The following is a 22,986-nucleotide window of genomic DNA, read 5'->3' as shown; positions in this document are numbered from 1 at the left end:
CTGCAACGTTAGAGCTTGAAAGAGATCAAAGACAATTTTTTACATAACTCCGACTGGATTCGTCTGAAAGAAAAAAGTCATATACACCTAGGATGCTTAGGGGTGAGTAAAACGTAGCCTTATTAAAATTTTTGGGGGGAACTAACTAACCCTTTAAAGCCAAACAGGAGAAACACTGTGTGCAACAGTCAGAAGGCTTTTCAATCTGCCATCTTTCCCCATGGATTTACTGTATTAACACTCACTGCACCATGGTATTGTGGCAGAAATTTGGGATATTCACACTGAAATTTATTAAAGGAGTAAAGGTGTATAATTCTAGTATGCATTTATTCAGAATTTTTTAGACTACTGTTTTCCACACAAATAGGCTACCTAAAAACCATATAGTTATATTTTTTACCATGGTATTGGGGTGCTATGTGTGGTTTTAACTGTGTTTATCATTAAAATGAATGTTACTATGGGATACCGATGCTATATTTAAAAATAAATAAATGAAAACTTGAATAAATTTAGAATAAATTTAACCGGAATAAATTTAACAATATAAAACTGAGGAACAAAAATGTACCTCTGCAAGGAAATCTTATGAGAAAATGGAAGCAGGCTGCAATAAAATGTATGTGTTTAACGGATGAATCCAAGTAAATTCATTTATGTGTTTGTTTGCATCATTTTGATTGATTGATTAATTGATTCCAGTCATTTTGGTAACTAGTCAGTGATTGTCAGTGAGTAACACTTAAATGTATTAAATTCTGTCTTCTCTTTATAAGTCAGCCAAAACATTCTGAAAAAGTTGTTTTTTAAAAGTGGAGCAAATTACATTATGCACGTACAAACCTTTGCTTCTGTGAAATTTCATGCAGTGTTTATGCACGGTTAAACCAGGAATGTGCATTCAAAAAAAGACTTTTCAGTTTTGATATCAGGCTGACTTTAATCATACATTTAAACATTTTTTTTTCTTTCTCTATCTAATTCATATCACAGTGTCTTTCTACTTCAGGGTTTCTCAAATATTGTCATTGAGCAGTGTAAGTCGAAAGCAGTACTGCCATATAAGGCTAATTTCTTTTGTGTGTTATGGCTAAATTTAGCCTGACCTAGTTAGTTGCTAGTGAGTGGAGTTTGAGGAAGACACAGAGACTGGATTAATTATAGGTATCTTGGGTTAGAACCATATTTCAGAAAGTCACCAGCTGTGAAGTTATTTATTAGCAAAAACTAGCAGGCCTTTAGATGCTTATTTTTTTTAGAGTGTGTGATTTTAAACCATGTCATTCTCATGAAGTTTAGAAAATACAGTCTACAGATGGAGTTTTCTTTGAGGATCTTTTTGGTTCTTCACTAGAAATCCACTTTGGTACAAGGGGTATAGTTTTATTATTCAGATTTTTTTTTAATAAATATTGTATTTATATATTTAATAAATATATTAATGCATATATTGTATTGATTTGATTTAATATTTGACATTGTATATTACAATTTAATAATTTAATTAGATAAAATATTAACATTATATTAACATTATATTTAATAAAAATTAATAATTTAAAAATAATAATTTAAAAACATTATATATATATATATATATATATATATATATAATTTTTTTTGTGGAACTGAATATATATATATATATATATATATATATATATATATATATAGGGCTAGACAATAAATCGAAAAGTATTCGACAACGGAATTCAGAATCTCTAACCGACGTAATTTTCCCATGTCGGTTATTTCGTTTTTTTAATCCTGTTCTTCCCCCTTAAAAGCATACTACCGCATCTGTAGCCACATGACTCTGCCCCGTCTAGTCAGTGGCATAAAAGCAAAACACGGAGGTGAACGACGGTTGATGGCCTTGCGTCTTCACTAAACTTTGTCAGTTGTATTTGTTTTATGGTTTGGACATCCAAGCGATTAGATGATCGGATGTGTATTCTTATATCGAGCTACCGTGTTAGCGCTAGGGCTGTCAAAAAAAAAAAATTCACATTTGCATTCGAATTGTAGGTGTCCGTTAAAGGTGCTCTAAGCGATGCCGGAAGTCTTAACTTCTTGTTGACGTTCAAATTGTTGTCAAACAAAACGGAGGCTAGCTAGACCCTCCCTCCTCCTCATCCGTGCACTAACCCCCCAGACCCCACCCCCAAATCTTTCTTGTCGGTTATTGGCTGGAACAGTTTGTTATGTTTTGTGGTGCGGGTGAGCCCAGTTTGTTTTTCTTGTTGTTTGTGGAGCCTGTGGTGTATAGAGAGACCCCGTTTTTTTACAGTGTGTTCAGGGGACAAGCAGCTAGCGGATAGTGAGGAGATGTTTGCTGGATGTGACAAAAAATGTTTTGGCCTAAAAAATTTGTAACATCACTTAGAGCACCTTTAAGGAGGCAGCTTTAAAGGGTCATTCCACCCGTGGAGACATGAATGTGTATTGAAAGTGGGTCATATATGTAGTAGAATAGTATCATTTTTTTTTTATTTTGGTCCTTCTGGGCCTATAAAAGGCAGAAAATAACTTTTTAGAGCTTGTGGACTGTAGACAACAATTCCCATAGTGCATTGCAATGCTCAGCTCCGCAGGCCACTCCCACTACTCCGCCCATCAATGTGGATTATTGTTGAGCTCTCCTCTACGCTACCGATTGTAAATTATTTGGCACAATTTGTTGTGAAGAGTTATTTTGCGACCCAATTAATGTTTTTGTGACAAAATGGTGTGCACTTGCATAGTACCGGGATGTTGTTCAAGAACAAGGAAAATACCCGGAGTCAGTATTCACACATTCCTGAAAGATACGGACTTGTGTAAAAAGTGGCTACGGGCTAACGTTATCAATAACCCTAAGTTCGGTGAGGACACAACACTTGAAGCACTAAAAAATCAGACGGTGTGCAGTTTACATTTCAAGCCCGACGATTATGCGCCTAACCCCCTATGATTGAAGAGACCCGCGCTTTTGAAAAACGCAATTCCTTCAGTATTTTCCTTGCCAGACGATGACGACGAAAAGCCAGGAATGTTGCGAACCACCAGCTCTAGCAGCACTAAACACATTTGCCTGGAGGTAATGTTATTTCTGACTAGACTCTATTAGCAGCTAGTGGCTACTGAGAACACACACTGACATAGTCGTCTGCTGTAAAGAAACACATCTCCTATGATTTTTCTGTTTACGAACTAAATATCTTGTATGTTTTGCTCGCTTGTTGTTTTAATGTGTCTGCCTCAGTAACTAACGTTACACTTGTCAAGAAATGAGTAAGTAAAGTTAGTATGTAACGTAATAATGTAACGTTAGACACTTAGCTAAAAGTTATATATAAGTTTGCTATTATCGATGTAAATCAACCATGTTTTACTGTGTTAGTTTGACGCTTTTCATGTTTTTCTAGCTCCTCGTCGCTGTACTGTGGCTCATAAAGGTAGCCACGAACATCCGTTTCTAACATAACTTCGTCTAAATCAAAATCCTCCCCAATGCATCCGTCTGAAAAATCAGTATTTTCCTCCATATTTTCGAAAAGTTTCTCCCGGTGAAGTCAAACGCACGGGCACTGATCTGTGATAGGTCTGTTAGCGCATTAGGTACAACCCCCTATGGGCAGACTACTTGTGCTTGTAGTCTTTACAGAAATCCACCCTTTTTACACTTCCTCCTACAATGACGTCACATGACGATTTTTGCGTCATTGTAGGAGGAAGTGAAAAAGGTAAATAGTGGATTTCTCTCGTCTCAGGGGAAAATGAGAGAATGTTGCACAACCATTCAATAGTATGACTGGTTTTCTAACAATGGACCTCTTAATGCAAATGGGTGGAGTGACCCTTTAAGGCCCGCCTCGGGTATACTTCACATTCCGCGTTCTGTTCTGTCTCACACAGCTTCATCCGCACAGCTTTCAGAAGGCGGACGGGCTCGATGAGCAGTACCACTTCTTTCATCATTCACCTCTCTGTTGACAGCCGCGCACCCCGTCCGCGTGCAGACACTTTTTGAGACCGCGTGGACGGATGCACGGCTGTCCGCGAGCCCTCTTGATGACGAAAATTACATAATGCGGACGGTGCGCGGATGCGGATGGTCAAATTATACTTTGGCCTTTATCAGTGGCGCACGAGATGCGATGACAATATAATATAAAAGTGGCTTTCACCCCTTTGAATTAAACAATGAATGCACACATGGTGCTGTTTTGTTTATAGTTCTTTAAGCTACTTAATTATAATTGGTTTATAAACATTATTTTACAAAGTCATATTTTCTTATGCTTTGAATAAACGTGCATTAGTAATATTTTGCCCAATGCACTCTCTTGTGGCCTCAGAAGAGAAGCCAAAAGCTTTTCTTCACCCTAACTAAAATTATGTATTTTAAATTCGAATATAATTCGAATTTGGATAATATTTAATTGCATCTATTAATTGAATTTAGTTTTTCTGCCATTTTGACAGCCCTAGTTCGCGCAGCTGCATTGTGGCACGAAATCTCATATAAACAGTAGCTGTGAAGATCGCGCGCACACAGGAACGCAGAAACTAGTTGTCAGCGCTGTCCTGTGATTTATCACTAAAGTAGCTTAGAATCTCAAAACTTATTATAGCATATTTTTTTTTAACTACTCAAACTGAACAATTAGAATTTTTTCTTGTTGTCTGACATTATCATTCATTCTCTCGCGACTGTATATCATGCTCTTTGATGTGCGTTTCATTTCATCCTGCACTCCTTAAATGTGTGTAATGGCCTTATATAAAGAACACAGCAGTAGTGTTGCCTGAAAAAACATCAGGAGCGTTATCTGCTCGCTGTTGTGAGATAGCCGCCCAACATCAGTGACACACAGTTCAGGTGGTCAGGTCAAATCTGGTTTATTAAACAGGAACAGTTTGTGCTGATGTTATTGTATGTTGACAGACAGATCACATTTTCAGTGATATGTCTAAGGCCACCACAGAATAAAATAGAGATGAACAGACCAAACAAAGGCTTTGAGGTTGAATGAAAACTGCATGGTTCAAGGTTTAAATCTTAGCTCTAACATACATTTCAGATGTGCAGGTCTGCCTGTACTCACCTGATTATGATGCACAGTATTTTTTGTCTCTGTCTTTTCCTCTGCTATTTAAACAAATGACTGGATTTAAAGATGTAGTTCACCCGAAAATGAAAAATTGCTGAAAATGTACTGAACCTCAGGCCATCCAAAATGAAGATGCATTTTTTTCTTCATCAGAACAGATTTGGAGAAATGTAGCGTTGCATTACTTGCTCACCAGTGGATCCTCTGCAGTGAATGGGTTTTCACTTCGCAAGACATTAACTGATGGACTGGAGTGATGTGGATTACTTGTGGATTATTGTGATGTTTTTATCAGCTGTTTGGGCTCTCATTCTGACGGCACCCATTCACTGCAGAGGATCCACTGGTGAGCTAGTGATGTAATGCTGAATATCTCCAATGTTCTGTTCTGATGAAGAAACACATTTATCTACTACTTGGATGGCCTGAGGTTCAGTACATTTTTAGCAAATTTTCATTTCCGGGTGAAATATTGCTTTAGTCTTTTCATCTACTATATAAATAAATGATTAAAATATACATCTGATCAGCAAACAATTTTTGTTTTTCACCAGTTCAGAAGGATTCTGATGCTTAAATGTTCACCTTTAACCTTGCAGTTTATGAATAGTATTGATGTTATTTGAATACGAAATATTAATTTGTATGGTTTTGTTGCGCCATATTGCATTGTGCTGCCTACAGTTTGCCTTTTGTGTAGGTTTGAATGCAATTTCTGTGTGTTTGTAACAGTGAAACTGAGTGTGTAGGAGGTTGTTGTGTGCTGCATAAAGGGGCCTGATGTTATCCAATATTACTGAATCACTTAATTACAGTTAAAGTTATTCTAAGATTGCATTTTTTTCTTCCTAAAAGATGTCCAACAGAAAACTTCAGTCTCAATAAAATCATCTTACATAAACTAGTTACATCATTAACCAGAAGACAGCATTTCAGATCAGCTTCCTGATTTCCAAATTGTAACATCAACTGTTTTCTCAGAGAGGAAGTTAAGGACATTTCTGAGATTTTAATTTCTGAGTGTTGGGTTAGTTAGTGGTTATGCTGACACGGCAGCTGTTTAAATCCCAGTGGACTGACACACTGTCTACAGTCTGTGCATTTTGCATTTGTGTTTGCTGTTGCCTTCAGAAGAACCCATGTTAACCACTGCTGTAGGCTTTATATCAGTGAAATAAAAACAGACTAGTACAAAAAAGAAAAAAGAAAAGAAGGAACAGTATTTCATTATTTAGCTTTCTGTTCAGTTGCAGCATTCGGTGGTTTGAAATTTGTTAATAATGACATTAAGGCAATCCTGTACTGACAGTCTAAGTAAAAGATTAGATTAAAATAAAGTAGTTGATTTATAATATATAGTTTTAGCATTTTATAAATGCAATAAATAACTTATAAATACTTTTTATTTTTATTTAATGAAATAATTAAAAAAATAAATAAATATAACATTATAGTACATTAAAGGAGCATTGCGTAGGTTCTGAAATTTCTAACCGTTACTGACACCAGTGGCCGTTAGAGTAACTGCAGCCAGTCTCATGTTCGTTCTCAGTGCGCACGCTCTTTTTTTTTTTTACTTACGAGGAGTGTCCGTGGGTGTCTGAATTGTGCTGGAGGCTGGTCGCTTCTTTCCATCCGCAGAGTCCATTTGAAAACACTATTGCCGCTGCTTACTTCAATGTCTGGCGTGCCGTACGGTTGTAAGCCCAAGTAGACGAGAACGCGCATGACGTCACATTTTGTGAATTTTCGCGCCAATTCGGGCCTGACTCCTCCACACACAATTGAGCCTACAGGCTGATAGAGGCAACCCTGGTGGACAGTCGAGGTGTCTTTCTTTTTTTTACATCATGGTTGGCTCATACATGTACAAATGAAATGAAATCTTAAAGATTTTTTAATTATATCCCTCCATCTCCTCCGTGGGACTCGAGACCGGTGGGTCGAGCAGGTGTCGCTCATCTCCAATCACTCCACCGGCCTCGCTCCTGTTCCCACGTCTCTCAGCCCCGCCCCACTCGTCACTATGCCCCAATCAGAGTTTTTCTTTGAAATAGATACATTTTCTGCCCAGTGATTTCCTTAATCTTCACAATCTGGCAACCATGCAAACGCATTCTCTCTTCACTGAAAACAAAGTGCTGATGATCTGAAAACATGCAATATTTTTCTCAAATGAGAGTGTAATACGGTCTGTTTTCTTTCATCTGGTCATTTGTGCGGTTTGCCACAGATTGACATTCTCTTATTTTGTACTAGTGACAAAGTGCATTAATTCTGATGAAATATAAAAACACATTTGTAAAATGACAATAATAATGATTCATTCACACAATGCACTATGTACTGTGCTGTCTAGTGTATGAATTTTGGAAAGGTAGTTTGTCATCTTTCTTAAGTGTCCAGCATGCCACACTCCATTTTTTGATAAAAAATATTTGAATATATGAAGTTCGGTTCTTCTTGTTGGAATGCGTCAGTGTGATCTGGCTCATTTTGAGAGATCATAACCTGTGGTTTAGTGAGTGCGTAAATGAGCCATCTGTTGTGATTCTTCAGTCAGTGCGGATCCAGAGGTTGATTCAAAACTGCAGATCATGTTGCTGATTAAAGTCTTATCATTACAAGCATTGAACAGTGTGAGTGTTTCATGTGGGTGTTTGAACAACCTCTGCTTGCAAGCATCAGTGCATTAAAGAGAGAGAGAGAGATACGAAGACATTTTGACCTCACTTTCATCACTCATGCACAGCAGTGCGGTAAACAAACAGCTTCCGTGCTGGTGTTGGTGAACCAGAGGCAGAAGTAGGTCAGTATTCTGACTCTAACAAGTGTGTGTTAGTATAAATGTAGGCCACTTCATACAGCGCACTTTGTGCTTTGTATAATTACCATTTTGAAAACAGATGTACTTCTGAGTTTAGATAACTGGGACAGTAGGTGTGAGAAAACTACACATTTTCAGAATCAGCTAGTTGGTGGCTAGTCAGGTTTATATGCATAATGAGACAGGTGTCACATGCACCAGATAATTGCAGCCTCTCAATAAGATGATTGACAGACATTTAGTCAACATGAAATCAAAATTGACCCTTTTTCATTTTTTGTTAGATGCACAATTAGGTTTTATTTCATGCAATCCATCAATGTGGCAAATAGTTTTTAATCAAAATATAATAAACTTTCCTTTTCAGCTGCTGTAATGGATCTCTCTAACATCCAGGCTCCACGATCCAATCAATGCAATAGCATTTAAATCATTTTTAATTGTTTAATATCATATTTCGCTAAGATTATTGAAAGACAATAGATGAACAGTATTGCACATTGACTTTTGGGTTTGACAGAATTGATTTGAATTTATTTTAAAATTTATTTGAAGGCATTTTTTTCACACATGCTTTTACATTGCCTGAAGTGAACTATTGGGCTTTTAGCACACTAAAACACAGTGTGCAGTCAGCATGCCCCTTATTGAAAAGTAAAAGTTAAAACTTAAAACTATGTGTACGTTTTCCTTGCAGATACACGCAGTACTGTACATTTCCTTTCACCTTGCATGCAGCCCTGCAAATGCAAATCATTCATTCTAATGTCATTTCGTGTCAATCTTACACTTCTATCAATCTTTCAAATCTGTTCTAACTGACCTGCTTGGCAAAAATGTTAACCTAATTTTCATTTTGTTATGAAAGATATGTTAATCCTCTTAGTGATTTTGAAAGGTGCATTATTATGTATAGCATGATTCGTACAGTTAGCCTGTGACACTACATGAACCCCGTTCACAAACTGACATAATTCATTTTGCTGTAGAGTGGCAACTCATGGACAATGTTGCATAATGACAGCATCATTAACCTAGTAGTGTGTGTGTTTGTGTTTCTAAATAGTTTTTTAAGTCACAACAAACAGTCAGTGATTATATAACAAATGCAATGCAATCAAGATTCTGGCTATTACAGGTCAACTAACAATTGAATTAATTAATTCAGATATAGTCAACATAGTAACAAGATATTGTGCATCATGAAATATGAGTGTTTTCTGTCATTGTATGATTGCTGCTTAAAACAGACACAAAAAAAACTATGTTAAATTCAGACCTGTGATATCAGGTGTCATTTCTACAATAAGCTACAATGGAGGCTCTTTATTGATTTATTTTTTTCTTCCACCAACCTCAGTGTGTGCACAGGAAAACATCATGCGATTTCCATCTACCTACTGTAATATCACTGCTTCCTGTGTCTGATCTAATCTTTCTATCTCTCTAGTTATTGAGTGAGAAGATAAGCGGTACAGAAGGGACAAAACTCGATGAAGACTTCATGGAAATGGAGCGGGTGAGAGAAGTGAGCCCCTCTTCACATGTGATGTATATGACAAAAACATATTTACTCTTACCTTTTCCCACCTCTACAGAAAATAGAAGTCACCAACAAGTCTCTTTTTGAACTTGTAACTAAAACCACAGAATACCTTCAGCCAAACCCAGGTATGAATCACAGATCTGACATATTCACATCACTCTGCACTTCTGATTTCATTGAATCATTAAATATCATTAACACCACCTACTAAGCAGCAGTGCGTGGTGGACTTCTGAAATGAGGAGGCGTGGGAACCGTGATGCATTTTCTTTTCAGGATTCTTTGATTAAAAGAAGGTACAGAAGGATAGCATTTATTTGAAATAGAAATCCTATTGATAATCCTTTCTAAATAAAAGTATTACCTTCTTAAAATAAATAAATAAACCCCACTAAATAGGGATGCACCGGTTGACCGGCCATAAATCGGATCGGTTTTTGGTCTTTTTTCGGCCGATATTTCCGATATTAGCAGGAAGCAAACAGCCGTTGTTGTACTGGCGCACAAATAAGAGTCCCTTTCCCTGCTCTCACTGAAGCTGCGTGAGCGTACTGTACCTGTCTGTGCCCTGAACAAGTGGAGACAGTGAAGGGATGTTCAGCTCAACTTCTCGTGTGTTGGATGAGAAACGAAACGGACTTAATTTGATTTAAAAATCACCTGCTGTAGCGCACTGAAAAAAGGTGTTTCATTCGTCCAATTAAAAAGAAATTAGGGTAATGATTCACATCTATATTTGTTTAACTTGAGCCAATAGTTATTTATTTTTTCATTGGCTCAAGTAAAAAATATATATATGTGAATCATTACCCTAATTTTTTTTTCATTGGACGAACGAAACATCTTTTGCATCTAAATGCTGATGTCTGTACCATCTATGTTTGTATTGAATGTATGCTACTTACTGTGCAGATACTCCCGTTAATTTCAGATGGTTACCATTATTGTTTTCAATAGCCAAAAGCCAGTTGGGCCTATTAAATACCAAATAAACATCTTGTTTATGCATACTTTCCTTCTTTCTTGTTTGTTGCTATTAAGGAAAAAAACAATTGTTATCGGAATCGGCCAGTTTGCTTGTAAAAAAAAATGAAAGATCATGATCGGTGCATCCCTATCACTAACCCTAAACTTTTGAATGCTAGTGTCTGTTTTATTTACATTTTTACATCATATAAAAAAATGATACTTCAATAATACAGTAAAAATATACACCTGTCATCAAAACCTCTGTAAACACGACATTTTAATCAAGCGTTCTCACAGTTTTTTTTGTGCATTTTGATTTAAACTTAGTCAACAATGTTGACTGGTTAAGTTGTTTACTAATGTAATTAAATCCATAATTTCCACTAGTTTGATCCATTCAGGCAGATTTTTTTTCCTTTTCAAACATGATTTAAAATTAAATTAAATTAATGCATTTAGCAGACGTTTTTATCCAAAGCGATTTACAGTGCATTCAGGTTAACATTTTTTACCTAACATGTGCTCGCTGGGAATTGAACCAACAACCTTTTGTGCTGCTAACGCAATGCTCTACCACTAAGCGACAGGAACACTCTTTCAGGATTTCTTATTAAAATAATTATCTCGCTCAATGAGAACACAGCAAACTCACCTCCCTTTGAAATATTTGCACAATTTTACTTTGGAAAAAAAGTGATTTACCACTATTTAATCTTGTATATTTAAATTGCTTTTTTTATGTTGTTGTAAATTATTTTCTCATGCAGTATTTATTAATTTTTTTAATATGCAGTGCCTTCCTAGCCTCCTTTGGAAAAACACTTCTGCTACTAAATTACTGTAATTTCTTTGTCAATGACTCATTTTTGGAATGCAGTGTTATAATTTCTGGTTTGGTCATGAGTGTATGTCGTGTATCTGCACAGCATCAAGAGCCAAACTGGGAATGCTCAACACCGTGTCTAAAATCAGAGGGCAGGTGAAGACGACGGGTTATCCTCAGACTGAAGGGCTTTTAGGAGACTGCATGCTGCGATATGGACAGGAACTCGGGGAAGAGTCCACTTTCGGTAAGTGCGCTCATACCGACAGTCAAACGTATGCATGCACAGACATGAATCACAGGTCGACGTATACGGAAGTTCCGCTGATGTGCGAAGCAATGCTGGTTGATCTCGAGACTCTATCTCTCTTTGAGTCATACAATCTTACACATTATGAAACATGTTTCCTGTAATATTGCTGTTCTTATAGCATTTGAACACAACTCTGACACCTTGTGGTGCTTTGTTGATGCCAGATGCAGATGAGCACATAATAGTTATTTTAGCACAGTTTCCAATGGGCTCCTTCAATCAGAATTTTAAATCAGAACGGTTTTACGGAATTTTGGTTACTTTTTTTTTTTGCACTGATTGTCAAAATGTAAATAAAAAAGAAAATCATGAAATATGTACCATTCGTTTATAAAGTACTTAATCATATTATCACAAAAAGGCATTATGATGTGACTAGTAAAAGCAAAAATTATAGTAATTAATTTCTTTTAATTAAATTATAATTAAACAATTTGAGTAAATTTTATACATATATATATATATACACCCATTATATATATATATATATATATATGAAATATACAAATATACAAACAGTATCTATCTATGTGCATACAAACATAAATGTATATTATTATTGTAAATACAATGTATTAATATATTAATTTCCATAACAATTCACACACACACACACACACACACACACACACATATATATATATATATATATATATATATATATATATATATACACACAGTATATACTAAATTCTCTCTCTCTCTCTCTCTCTACATTTAAATGTTTCTTGAATGAAAATCAAACATGAACTATGTCTACCTCATCTTCTTAGGAGCTGCGCTGGTGGACATCGGTGAAGCCATGAAGCAGATGGCTGATATTAAAGATGCTCTCGATATCAGTGTGAAACAGAACTTCATTGACCCACTTCAGACTCTACAGGAGAAAGACCTCAAAGAGATTGTGGTATGACCCTGTTTCATTATTATTTATCAACCCTTCATTCTAAATGAAGGATTATTGAATGTGCAATACAGTTTTGCATTTTAAATGTTTAAACCTGAATGCCTTTGTAAATGAGGTTCGAAGAAACGTAAACTCACATAAGATGAAGTCTCCAGGCAAATCCTTGGCCTAGATAAAGTTGATTAAATCTACATGGAGCATCAACATCAAATACTGCTCATTTTATTCCTCTGATTCACCCTAGTATCAGACACTATCATTTACAGGATGAAGTTTAAGGGTTAACAATTAGCAGTTTGCCCATTTTCAGTTTGTGTTTAAGGTCTGTGAAATACAGATGTATTGGCTAGGCTGATTAATTGATCAGTGTTTGGTTATTTGGAGATTAGCAGCATCGGCCAGTAGGTGTGCCCTCTTGGCTGATTACTTAATGAAAGCATGTCATGTGATTTCCTGAAAGCATCACCTGAAGAAACTGGAGGGTCGACGGCTAGACTTTGACTATAAGAAGAAACGTCAAGGCAAGATTCCTGATGAGGAGATCAAACAGGCTGTGGAGAAGTTTGAGGAATCCAAAGAACTTGCTGAGAGGAGCATGTTCAACTTTTTGGAGAATGATGTAAGGAAAAATGACTAATGAGAACATTTTGTGAGGCCTGAATTATACTTTTAACACACTTCTGTTTCATATATATATATACGTATATATATATATATGTGTGTATGTGTGTGTGTGTGTGTGTGTGTGTGTGTGTGTGTGTGTGTGACCATGGACCACAAAGCCAGTCATAAGGGTCAATTTCTTGAAATTTAGATTTATACATCATCTGAAGGCTGAATAAATTAGCTTTTCATCGATGTATGGTTTGTTAGGATCGTACCATATTACAGAATCTGGAATCTGAGCATGCAAAACAATCTAAATACTGAGAAAATCACCATTTGAGTTGTCCAAATGAAGTTCTTAGCAATTCATTTTACTAATTGGAAATTAGTTTTTGATATGTTTATGGTATAAAATTTACAAAATATCTTCATGGAACATGATCTTTGCCTAATAGTGGTGGTGGATGAGGAGATTCCCCCTTTTCATGTAAAAGTGCATTGAGTGCTTAGAAAAGCGCTATATAAATGTAAGGAAATATTATTATTAATATCCTAATGATTTTTGGCATAAAAGAAAAATCTATAATTTTGACCCATACAGTGTTTTCTTGGCTGTTGCTACAAATATACCACGGAGACTTAAGACTGGTTTTGTGGTCCAGGGTCACATATATATATATAATCTGTATGTGTTGCACACTATGTATGTTTTCCGGTAAATTCTGTATAGCACTTGTGTATCAGTAAAGTTTCTGTTCTGAGGTCATCTTCATGTCATGAATATGTCATGTCTCTGTAGGTGGAGCAGGTGAGTCAGTTATCGGCTCTGATTGAGGCAGCGCTGGATTACCATAAACAGTCCTTAGAGATCCTGAAAGAGCTCAACAGCAAGCTACAGAACAGGTATCCTACACTGCACATGCTGCACATTCAAGAAAACCAGCTTGAAACCATCCCATATTCCTAGTCAATATTCATTTTACATTTTTGCACGTATTTTCTTAACTACTGTTTGATGTCTTCATTGGATGATATGTTATGAAAATTACAAATATAAGTTTCTTGCTAATATGCATTAGAGTTTATGCACATATATTCTGCACTCGCAGGATATCTACTGCAAGCGCTCGGCCCAAAAAAGAGTTCAAGCCAAAGTCGATCGAGACTGTCGAAAACACGCAGCACAATGGACTTAACCACACCTCATCAGTCAAAAGCACAGGTATCATCAAGAAAACATCTCGATTTTCTCGGTTTACCAGTCATTGACGGTAGCAAAATGACATTTTCTGCAGTTATGGACAACTTTGGTGTTCACAGAGTTACAGTGTTATACAGTCCATTGTAGGGTTTCATTTTATGGATTTGCACATATATTTCACCATCGTCATGTTTTCTTACATTATTCATTCATATTCCTTTCAGATATCCAAGTCAACCACACTGTAAATGGAAAAAGTAGGTAGTAATGTTTATCATGGAAATATTTTATTACTTTAACTTTTTTATAAGAAGAGTATTTATAATTTAGTCACACGAAGCATCATGTTAATCAGACTTGAAAAGTAGAAGCATTGGGAAAATGTAAAGCATTTAAAAGCATAAAGAGGTTGATAAAAGTAAGTAGACGAATCAGAAACAAAGCCACACAACCTTACAATTCCCATCTGCAATTCATAGATGTCATAGTTGTTTTTTGTCGTCATATTCATGTTCATCAAGCGTGTGTTTCATTTGCTGTTTTGTGTGTACGTGTCTGTCTCTCATGTTTGATCTCATGTGTTTTTGCTCTCAGTTGATGAGTTCACACACACAACACCCATGACTCTATCATGGCCTGAAAGCCCCAATGGAGATAGCATACGTGAGTATCATCCTGTAGGTCCATGCCTTGACTCTCACTGAATGTGAGGTAGTAGGCGATACCCAGCTCTGTAAAGGCCAGGAGATTTATAATACTTGGTTGATAATGACTTTTTGAATTCTGAAGAAATATGTAGAGCATTTGTTGGAGATCTGCAGTCACAGATTTCACTTATCTCATTTGCCCACACATCAACATTCAAACTGAATTTCTGTTACTTTCCTCTCAATAACCCTGTGCTACTTTCCGTTAGTTGCACTGGATGTTTAAATGCAGCATATAGATGTTTAATATTTCATTTTAAACCCTATTTTCTCCCCCTCAAGTGATTCCAGACCTGATTTCAGTGGAAAACAAAATAATTTTTTCAACAATATTTCATTGTTGCATGTCAAGCTCTACAAAAGAAAAAAGAAGTTAAGCTATTGCATTATTTTTGTGCCTTATTTATTTATTTTTCATTTTAATTTCTATTTACGAGGAATATACTGGATGTGAATGAGCCATAAATGTAATAAGAACATAAATGTAGGTCTATTTCTCACTTTTGTGATGATTTTCTGGGAGGGTTTTGACAATAATTATCATTAACTAAAACTAAATCAAGGCAACATTTCATTTTTTTTGAAGTTGAAGTAAAACTAAGCCAAAACATATTTATATTTTATATATATATATATATATATATATATATATATATATATATATATATATAAAACAAATAAAGAGGTCAAAAGCAAGCAACAAAATTACTGAGCTTTAAATATGAAAACAAATATAAAAACAAAATAATTTAAAATATTATCAAAAAATTATTATTGTAATGTATGTTAACTAAAGTTAAAACAAAAGCATGAAAAAAAATACAATAAATCTAAACATGTTTACAAAACATCTGATTCAAAAACTATAATAGTATATCAATGATACTAAAATTAAACTGGTCACCATTAACATTGTAAAAACATAATTAAATAAAATAATTAAAAAAAGCTGCATATGGGTAAGTAAATAATGACATTTTTAATTTAGGGGTGAACTATTCCTTCAACAAGTGCTTAAATGTGTGAGGTGGTTGTATTTTCCTCTTTGCAGAGAGCGAGTCACACTTGGACCAGCCCTGCTGTCGATCGCTTTATGACTTTGAGCCGGAGAATGAGGGTGAGCTGGGCTTCAAAGAGGGCGACATTATCATCCTCACCAATCAGATCGATGAGAACTGGTATGAAGGCATGATTAACGGCGAATCGGGCTTCTTTCCCATAAACTACGTTGAGGTCCTCGTGCCCCTGCCTCAATGAGCCCCGGGTCACTGACTGCACGCCAAACCAGACTGTCTGGACCGTCCACTCACCCAACATCCTCTGCTGCATTATCACCAATGAAAGCCTTGCGTTTGACCACAGACAATTTTGAAGCTTTTACATTTCAGTATTTATTTATGTTATTACACTTTCCATGCCTCACGGTGCAACATCTAGATTTTTAAACGGCAAAAAAATAATTAATCAGTGTTTTTTCTTTTTTCTTTGGTAAAATATCTAAACATCTTTAAAACAAGATACATTTATTTTTAATCGAAAAAACCTTCCATTGTCGTTACGTTTTTTTTAGATTTACAGTGGTGAAAATATTTATTTGATCCCCTGCTGATTTTGTAAGTTTGCCCACTTACAAAGAAATGAAGGGTCTGCATTTTTTTTGGTAGGTTTATTTTAATAGATAGAGACAGAATATCAACCAAAAAATCCAGGAAAATCATATTATAAAATGGTTTGAAACTGATTTGCATTTCAAGTTCAAATTCAAGTCTGCTTGAATCAGAATCAGACCCTGGTGCATACAGATAAAATTAACATTAAAGCCTAAAAATCTAGATCAAATATAAAATGTAGATACAACTATTCAATAAGGGAATGTAAAAATATATATATATATATTATTATATTTCAGTGAATTAAATAAGTATTTTAGCAAGAATTTAGCAAGAATTCTGTCTTCCACAGGTTGGTTGTGTGCTCCTGTGGAACACAGTTTAGTCCTGCCACTTTAAGTTACTCCTAATGTCAGCTCAGTAGGTGTGTAAGACACCTGTCCACACAATCTGTATCTTCAATTCCAACCTCTCCCACCACCATGGGCAAGACCAAAGAGCTGTCAAAGGATGTCAGAGACAAGATTGAAGCTTGGTAAGAAGGAGACAACTGTTGGTGCGATTATTTCGGAAAGGTAAGAAATACAAGATCTTGCCTCATGGGGTAAGGATGGTCAAAATTGAGCTCGGGGCCATGTACTGTAAAATCTTGGACTAGAACCTCCTTCCTTCAGCCAGGCAACTTAAGATGGGTAATGGATGGGTCTTCCAGCATGACAGTGACCCGAAACATACCACCAAGGCAATAAAGGAGTAGCTCAAGAAGAAGCACATTAAGTTCATGGAGTGGCCTAGACAGTCTCCAGACCTCAATCCTAGAGAAAGTATGTAGAGGGAGCTGAAACTTCAAGTCGCCAAACCTTAAGGATTTAGAGAGGATCTCTACAGAGATACCTCTGTGCTTGCCAACGTTCAAGGTCTCTGCACCAAGTCATGTCTCTATATGTTAAAATAAACCTACCATAAAAATTACAAATTAAATTTCTCTGCGGCCAAACTTACAAAATCAACAAGGGATCAAATTAATATTTTCCCCACTGTATATATATATATATATATATAAAAAGTAAAAAAAAAAAAAAAAGGATGATATGAAAAATTAAAAACACACACACATATATATATATACAGGGGCGCTGCACAAGATCCCGGGCCCTATGCAGTCCTAATGGGCTGCCCCCCCCCGAAATTATATATTGCAGGCTTTTCAAGGGCCCTCTCTTCCTTTGGGGCCCTGGTAATCAGTACTGGTATACTATATATATATATATATATATATATATATATATATATATATATATATATAAACAATTTCAATTGTATTGAAAACAACATTGTATACACAATTTAGTTTAGAGAGACGCAAGTAAAATTAATTACTTTAATTTAAAACTTCAATTCAATTCAATTCAATTTCAATTCAAAATCTATTTGTCAGTTTAAGAAAACTTAAAACAAGTCTTATCTTACACAATTTTTGATTTAAATAATTTTCAATAATATTTTATATACTGACAATTTACCTGAAATATACTTTAAAAGATAAAACTATGAATTTTTTTTCTCCCATTTTATGCATAAACCACAATGTAAAAAAAAAAAAGTTTGACAATTTAAGATACATAAAGCAAGTCCTATTTTACAAATATCCTACAATTTTGTTTCTTATGAAAAAAGTTTAGATTTAAAAATGTTTAGATATTTTTATTGGGAAATAAAAACATCAAAATACTGATTAAGAAAATAATTTTTTTGCAGTGTAAATTTATTTCAGCTTCAGCACAGCATTTACTTTATTCATTTAAAAATGTGATGCATTCAATGGGGTGGATTTGTATTTTCGCAGTCTTTGTATGTTTTCTTTTTGCTCTGATATGGGGTTTACCTGCCTGTGGTAGTCTTATGTGTTTTTTGAAACACAATTTTTCTATAAACTGTGACTCTCTTGACTGCTACTCTAATGAATGTCCTCCTTCTCTGTCTGTCTCCGTTTACAGACTTATTGTGATCTTAGGTATCATAGTAAGTATCGCGGGTGGGGTTTAATGGCTTTTGCTCTCTCGCGCCTTCAAGTGCTGTTTTTGAACGGTGGTTGTATTGCACTATAGCTTTACAATAACACACCCATTGATGTGCACATTTTATTTTTGTGTTGTGTTTTTTTTTTGGTTTTAGGACATTGCACTTTCTACTGTATCTCTCTCTGCCATGCCCGAGAAATACAAAAATTTTTCATCCTTATCTTATGGAGTGCTAAAAAGTATATAAATATATATATTAATATGGTTCACAACTTAGTACTGTATGTTACAATACATTTTTGCTCGCCTGTGTTGTTTGTTTGACAGATGTCATCCTCTGAATGACATTTTCAATTTGCAGATGTTAATGAAACATTCTCTAGTCGAACGGTCCTGTGCTTGTCATCTTTCAAATTTGGACCAATTTTGTTTGAACTGACAAAATGTGTCTGTGTTTATCCCCCCAAAAGAGACTGCGTTCCAGTAATGTTGAACTTTATTTTTGTTATTCTGAGCAGTATGTTCGTGTGCATGAAATTGAACTTTGAATGACTGTTTTCGTTTCTGTATTGGACAGATACTGCCATCAACCATTTCAAATCTTTTTGACTGTTGTATTATTATTTTATTTTTTCTGGCCAAATTAAGCAGTCCGAGAGCAAAAAGGGAAAAAAGAAAAAGCTGTTTTGACAAATGATGCCTAAAAAATCTTTGCCCCTAACAGCACCAATCTTAGTTGCCAAATGTGCTATATTTTTGCATTTTCTGAAGGAAATGTCAGTGGTGAAAGAAATTCACTTTCAGATTATATAGGTTATATAGGTAAGCTTCCAACTTATTTTATTAACAATCATCAGGTCCAAGCCATGCAGTTCAAACTATCAACTATTCAACTTGTTTTGCTGTAGTTTTTACTGTATTTCTGATCAAATAATCAAAAACATTTAAAACCTGAAACCTTTGAACATTCAAATGTGGCACCCCAATGATCTCGATCTTGAACTTCAGATGTAGAATAGCTCTTTACTTCCAAACACTATTACTGACTCCTATACCAATTTTAGTGACCTTACAAAACTTCTACTAGAATGTTCTTCACTACAGTACATCACTAAGAGAAAGGAAATGCTTTGAATTGTTTTTTTTTTTGCTCTCTGGCACAATTTGTACACAAAGTGGTTTATAGATGTTGTAAATGAATATATTATAATACACGTTACACTCAAAAAAAAAAAAAGCTGGGTTGTTTCAACCCAACTTTGGGTCAAATATGGACTAAGCCAAATTTTGGGTTAAAAATTTTATGTAAAAAATTAACCCAACTGTTGGGCTAGTCCATATTTGACCCAAAGTTGGGTTGAAACAACCTAGCATTTTATTAGAGTGTATATTGCATAAATAAACAACGTGGAAATATTGATTCCATGTCATGACTGATTTTATTTCTTAAGCTCATCCAAACAAACGAGTTGCAGCTGCCTTCAAAAACCTACTAACAAAATAGCATTGAAATCAAATTTAAGACTCTTTGAATTGTCCATAATTGAGTTTATATCCAAACCTCACTGCTCCTTTGCTTTGATTTTCTTCCTTTGTTTGGTTGCGATTTCCCCTTGAGCGATTGTGTTCCTTTGCAGGTGTCCTTGTCTTTCTTCGTTGAGCAGTTCCCAGCGCAGTTCCAGTCAGGTTGGTGGTCCACGACTAGATCTAGGGTAGGTAGAGAAGTAGTGCTGGTCACGTCTCTGAAGGTTAGCGAGACTATCGACTGTGAGTCTTGATTTATAGCGCCGTATCCCCTCCAGGAGCCGTCCTTGATGAGCACCGACTTCTTGATCATCTTCCAGCCCAGATGATTGAGCTCTAGGAAGTTGAGGAAGATGCAGAAGATGCCTACACAAAACATGAAGATCAAGAAGATGGTTTTCTCGGTGGGACGTGAGACGTAGCAGTCGACCTTCTGCATGCAAGGTGTAGCTGTGCATACAAAGTGAGCGGGAACGTGGAAACCGAAGAGAAGCCATTGAGCCACTACGAAACCGACCTCCAAAACGGCACGAAAGCATACGTGGAAGACGTAGTACTTGGAAAGGACACCTAAGGAGCTTTTGGAAGGAACCCTGGTTTCCTGCAACGCTGGGGTGCTTTGGTTGGTGATGCCCTCGAGGACGTCAGCAAGACTGTGTCCAAGATGTTTATGCGACTTGATGTCGCAACTGTCCGAGTCGCAACTGCGGTCATATGCCTCCCTCGACTGCTCGCCCTCCGACTGCTTGGACAAGTTGTGCCAGGTGTAGATGATGAAGCAAAGCGAAGGCGTAGACACGGTGATGATCTGGAAGACCCAGAACCGAGGCTGCGAGATTGGAGCGAAGGCATCGTAGCAGACATTGGGACATCCCGGTTGAAGGGTGTTACATACAAACATCTCCTGCTCATCCGTATAGACGTCCTCAGTGGCCACGGCCACGATGAGCAGGCGGAAAATCACCATGACCGTGAGCCAGAGGCGTCCAATCATGGTTGAGTGCTGGTGCACAGCATCCAGCAGCCGCTTGAGCAGCGTCCATTCTGTCATGTCTCTACGCACTGGCCTCCTGAAGTACAGCACCTGAAATAGATCCACTTTAGCCCTGTTGCCAGAAAGGACGGCCGTTTTCATGTTACAGCTCTGGCCAGAGAGCGAAGGTGCCATCACTGCTCCCAGCCATCCCTTTCTCCTTCAGAGATAAGGACTGTGCTGTCCACTTCACTTTGGTCACATGGTGCTGTCGCTTTTCTTTAGAGTCCATTTACAAACAGCTGGAGACACGGCACTCGTCCTGCTCTTGATAGCGTCGGCAGATTGCACTCTTTTCAGATTGCCACCGTACATGATAGGATGGGTTCCATGCTTTTAAAAATACGCCACAGATAGTGGATACGTCCATGTGCTAATCTAGTTTGTATACTTATCCGTCTTATACTTTAAACTTGGCATTATGTTCTATGAATATTGTTGGCACTTGTGAGAAATTGGTTGTGCCTCATTTGTAAATCACTTTGGGTAAAAGTGTCTGCTGAATGGTTTAATTAAAAGTGCACATTTTTGAATTCAAGTAACATGCTGAATAGTTGTTTTCTTAATGATCGAAGTTACAATTTCTCATAAACACTTCCATTTAAAAATTTAAGTAGGATTTCTTAAAGATGTTTTTTGAGAAAGAGAAAGTCTTTTTTGCTCACCAACTCTGCATTTATTTGATCAAAAATACAGTAAAATTGGTAATATTATGAAATATTATTACAATTTCAAATATCTGTTTTCTATTTGAACATGTTTTTAAAATGTAATTTATTCCTGTGATCCAAGCTGAATTTTCAGCATCATTACTCCAGTCTTCAGTGTCACATTATCCTTCAGAAATATATATATATATATATATATATAAAAAAAATTTTTTGGAAACCGTGAACCATCTTAGAATATAACTTTTTTTTTTTTTTGGAAATAAAAAACATTATTTAGTAACTTTTGTAACATCACAAATGTCTTTACATTCACTTTTAATCAATTTAATGCATCCTTACTGAGTGAAAGTATTAATTTCTCCAAAAGAAAATTAATAACAATAATAATAAATCTGTTAGTGTATCTTTTTTTATATATATATATAACTGACATATAAGGTGGAAGTAAAATGTCCTCATACTGATGATACTGGTTGTTTACAAAAGTGATAGGAGCTATTTTAAATGCAAACTAAAATAGATGTGATAGCAGTTATCTTCACGCTATCTGCTAACTGGCCCCTGGTAATTATAAGAGCTCTTCAAAGGTCTGACACGAGTGGACTTAAGAAAAAGAAAAGGAGGTAACCATAGGGCTATGGAGACTGTGGCTCTGGTTCAAAACTGAAAAGCCAGCTATGTAGACAGTAAGGCAGCTCACTAAGTAGAAGTTTGAATGATTTGGAACACTCTATAACCATCATCTCCATATGTTCCAGGAATAGCACAACAAAGCAGGAGACTCAACTCACAATTGATTTCAACAAAGTTTGGCGTTAACATCACACACACGTTTCCATGTCATTTGACCTGCAGCTTTTACCCTTATCACTCTTTTGGTATTTTGGGGTGCTTCTACTCTTAGGTTTTTTTGACCACATTTCTTTTTGACTGCACCTATGGCACATTCAAGATAGTCTTCTAGTTAAAGTCCTTGTGTGTTGCCCTTCATGCTGACAGATAGCTCTGTCAGAGAAATAAGAGTCTGGCATCTTTTATTAAATAACCAACAAATGCATTTGTTTTAATGGTATATTGAGAGTATTTAACAGTGTAGGTGATGCAACATGTCAAAACTACATACATCAGT

The 22,986-nt window shown here is 36.0% G+C and overlaps 2 protein-coding genes across 4 annotated transcripts in view; one reads left to right on the top strand and one right to left on the bottom strand.

Moving 5' to 3' along the window:
- LOC132101463 (endophilin-A3-like) overlaps positions 1-16,528 on the top strand; it is a 37,206-nt gene extending 20,678 nt beyond the window's left edge. The window contains exons 2-11 of one of the 3 annotated variants that reach the window (XM_059506455.1): positions 9,377-9,445; positions 9,525-9,597; positions 11,368-11,511; positions 12,351-12,484; positions 12,945-13,103; positions 13,890-13,993; positions 14,200-14,312; positions 14,516-14,548; positions 14,886-14,954; positions 16,050-16,528. In XM_059506455.1, coding sequence (XP_059362438.1) covers positions 9,377-9,445; positions 9,525-9,597; positions 11,368-11,511; positions 12,351-12,484; positions 12,945-13,103; positions 13,890-13,993; positions 14,200-14,312; positions 14,516-14,548; positions 14,886-14,954; positions 16,050-16,255 — 1,104 coding nt within the window. In that variant the 3' untranslated portion in view covers positions 16,256-16,528. Of the gene's footprint in view, positions 1-9,376; positions 9,446-9,524; positions 9,598-11,367; positions 11,512-12,350; positions 12,485-12,944; positions 13,104-13,889; positions 13,994-14,199; positions 14,313-14,515; positions 14,549-14,885; positions 14,955-15,280; positions 15,557-16,049 lie in introns of those variants that run through there. The other 2 variants (XM_059506474.1, XM_059506465.1) reach the window with 2 other exon arrangements.
- A 3,650-nt stretch (positions 16,529-20,178) lies between these two features.
- Positions 20,179-21,321, bottom strand: LOC132101454 (gap junction delta-2 protein-like). Its single transcript, XM_059506443.1, has one exon. The coding sequence runs from the start codon at positions 21,319-21,321 to the stop codon at positions 20,179-20,181; it is 1,143 nt and encodes a 380-aa protein (XP_059362426.1).
- Positions 21,322-22,986: the final 1,665 nt, after the last annotated feature.

Source organism: Carassius carassius, chromosome 2 (assembly GCF_963082965.1).
Source record: "Carassius carassius chromosome 2, fCarCar2.1, whole genome shotgun sequence".
Lineage (NCBI taxonomy): Eukaryota > Metazoa > Chordata > Actinopteri > Cypriniformes > Cyprinidae > Carassius > Carassius carassius.
This window is presented reverse-complemented; position numbering and strand designations above follow the sequence as displayed.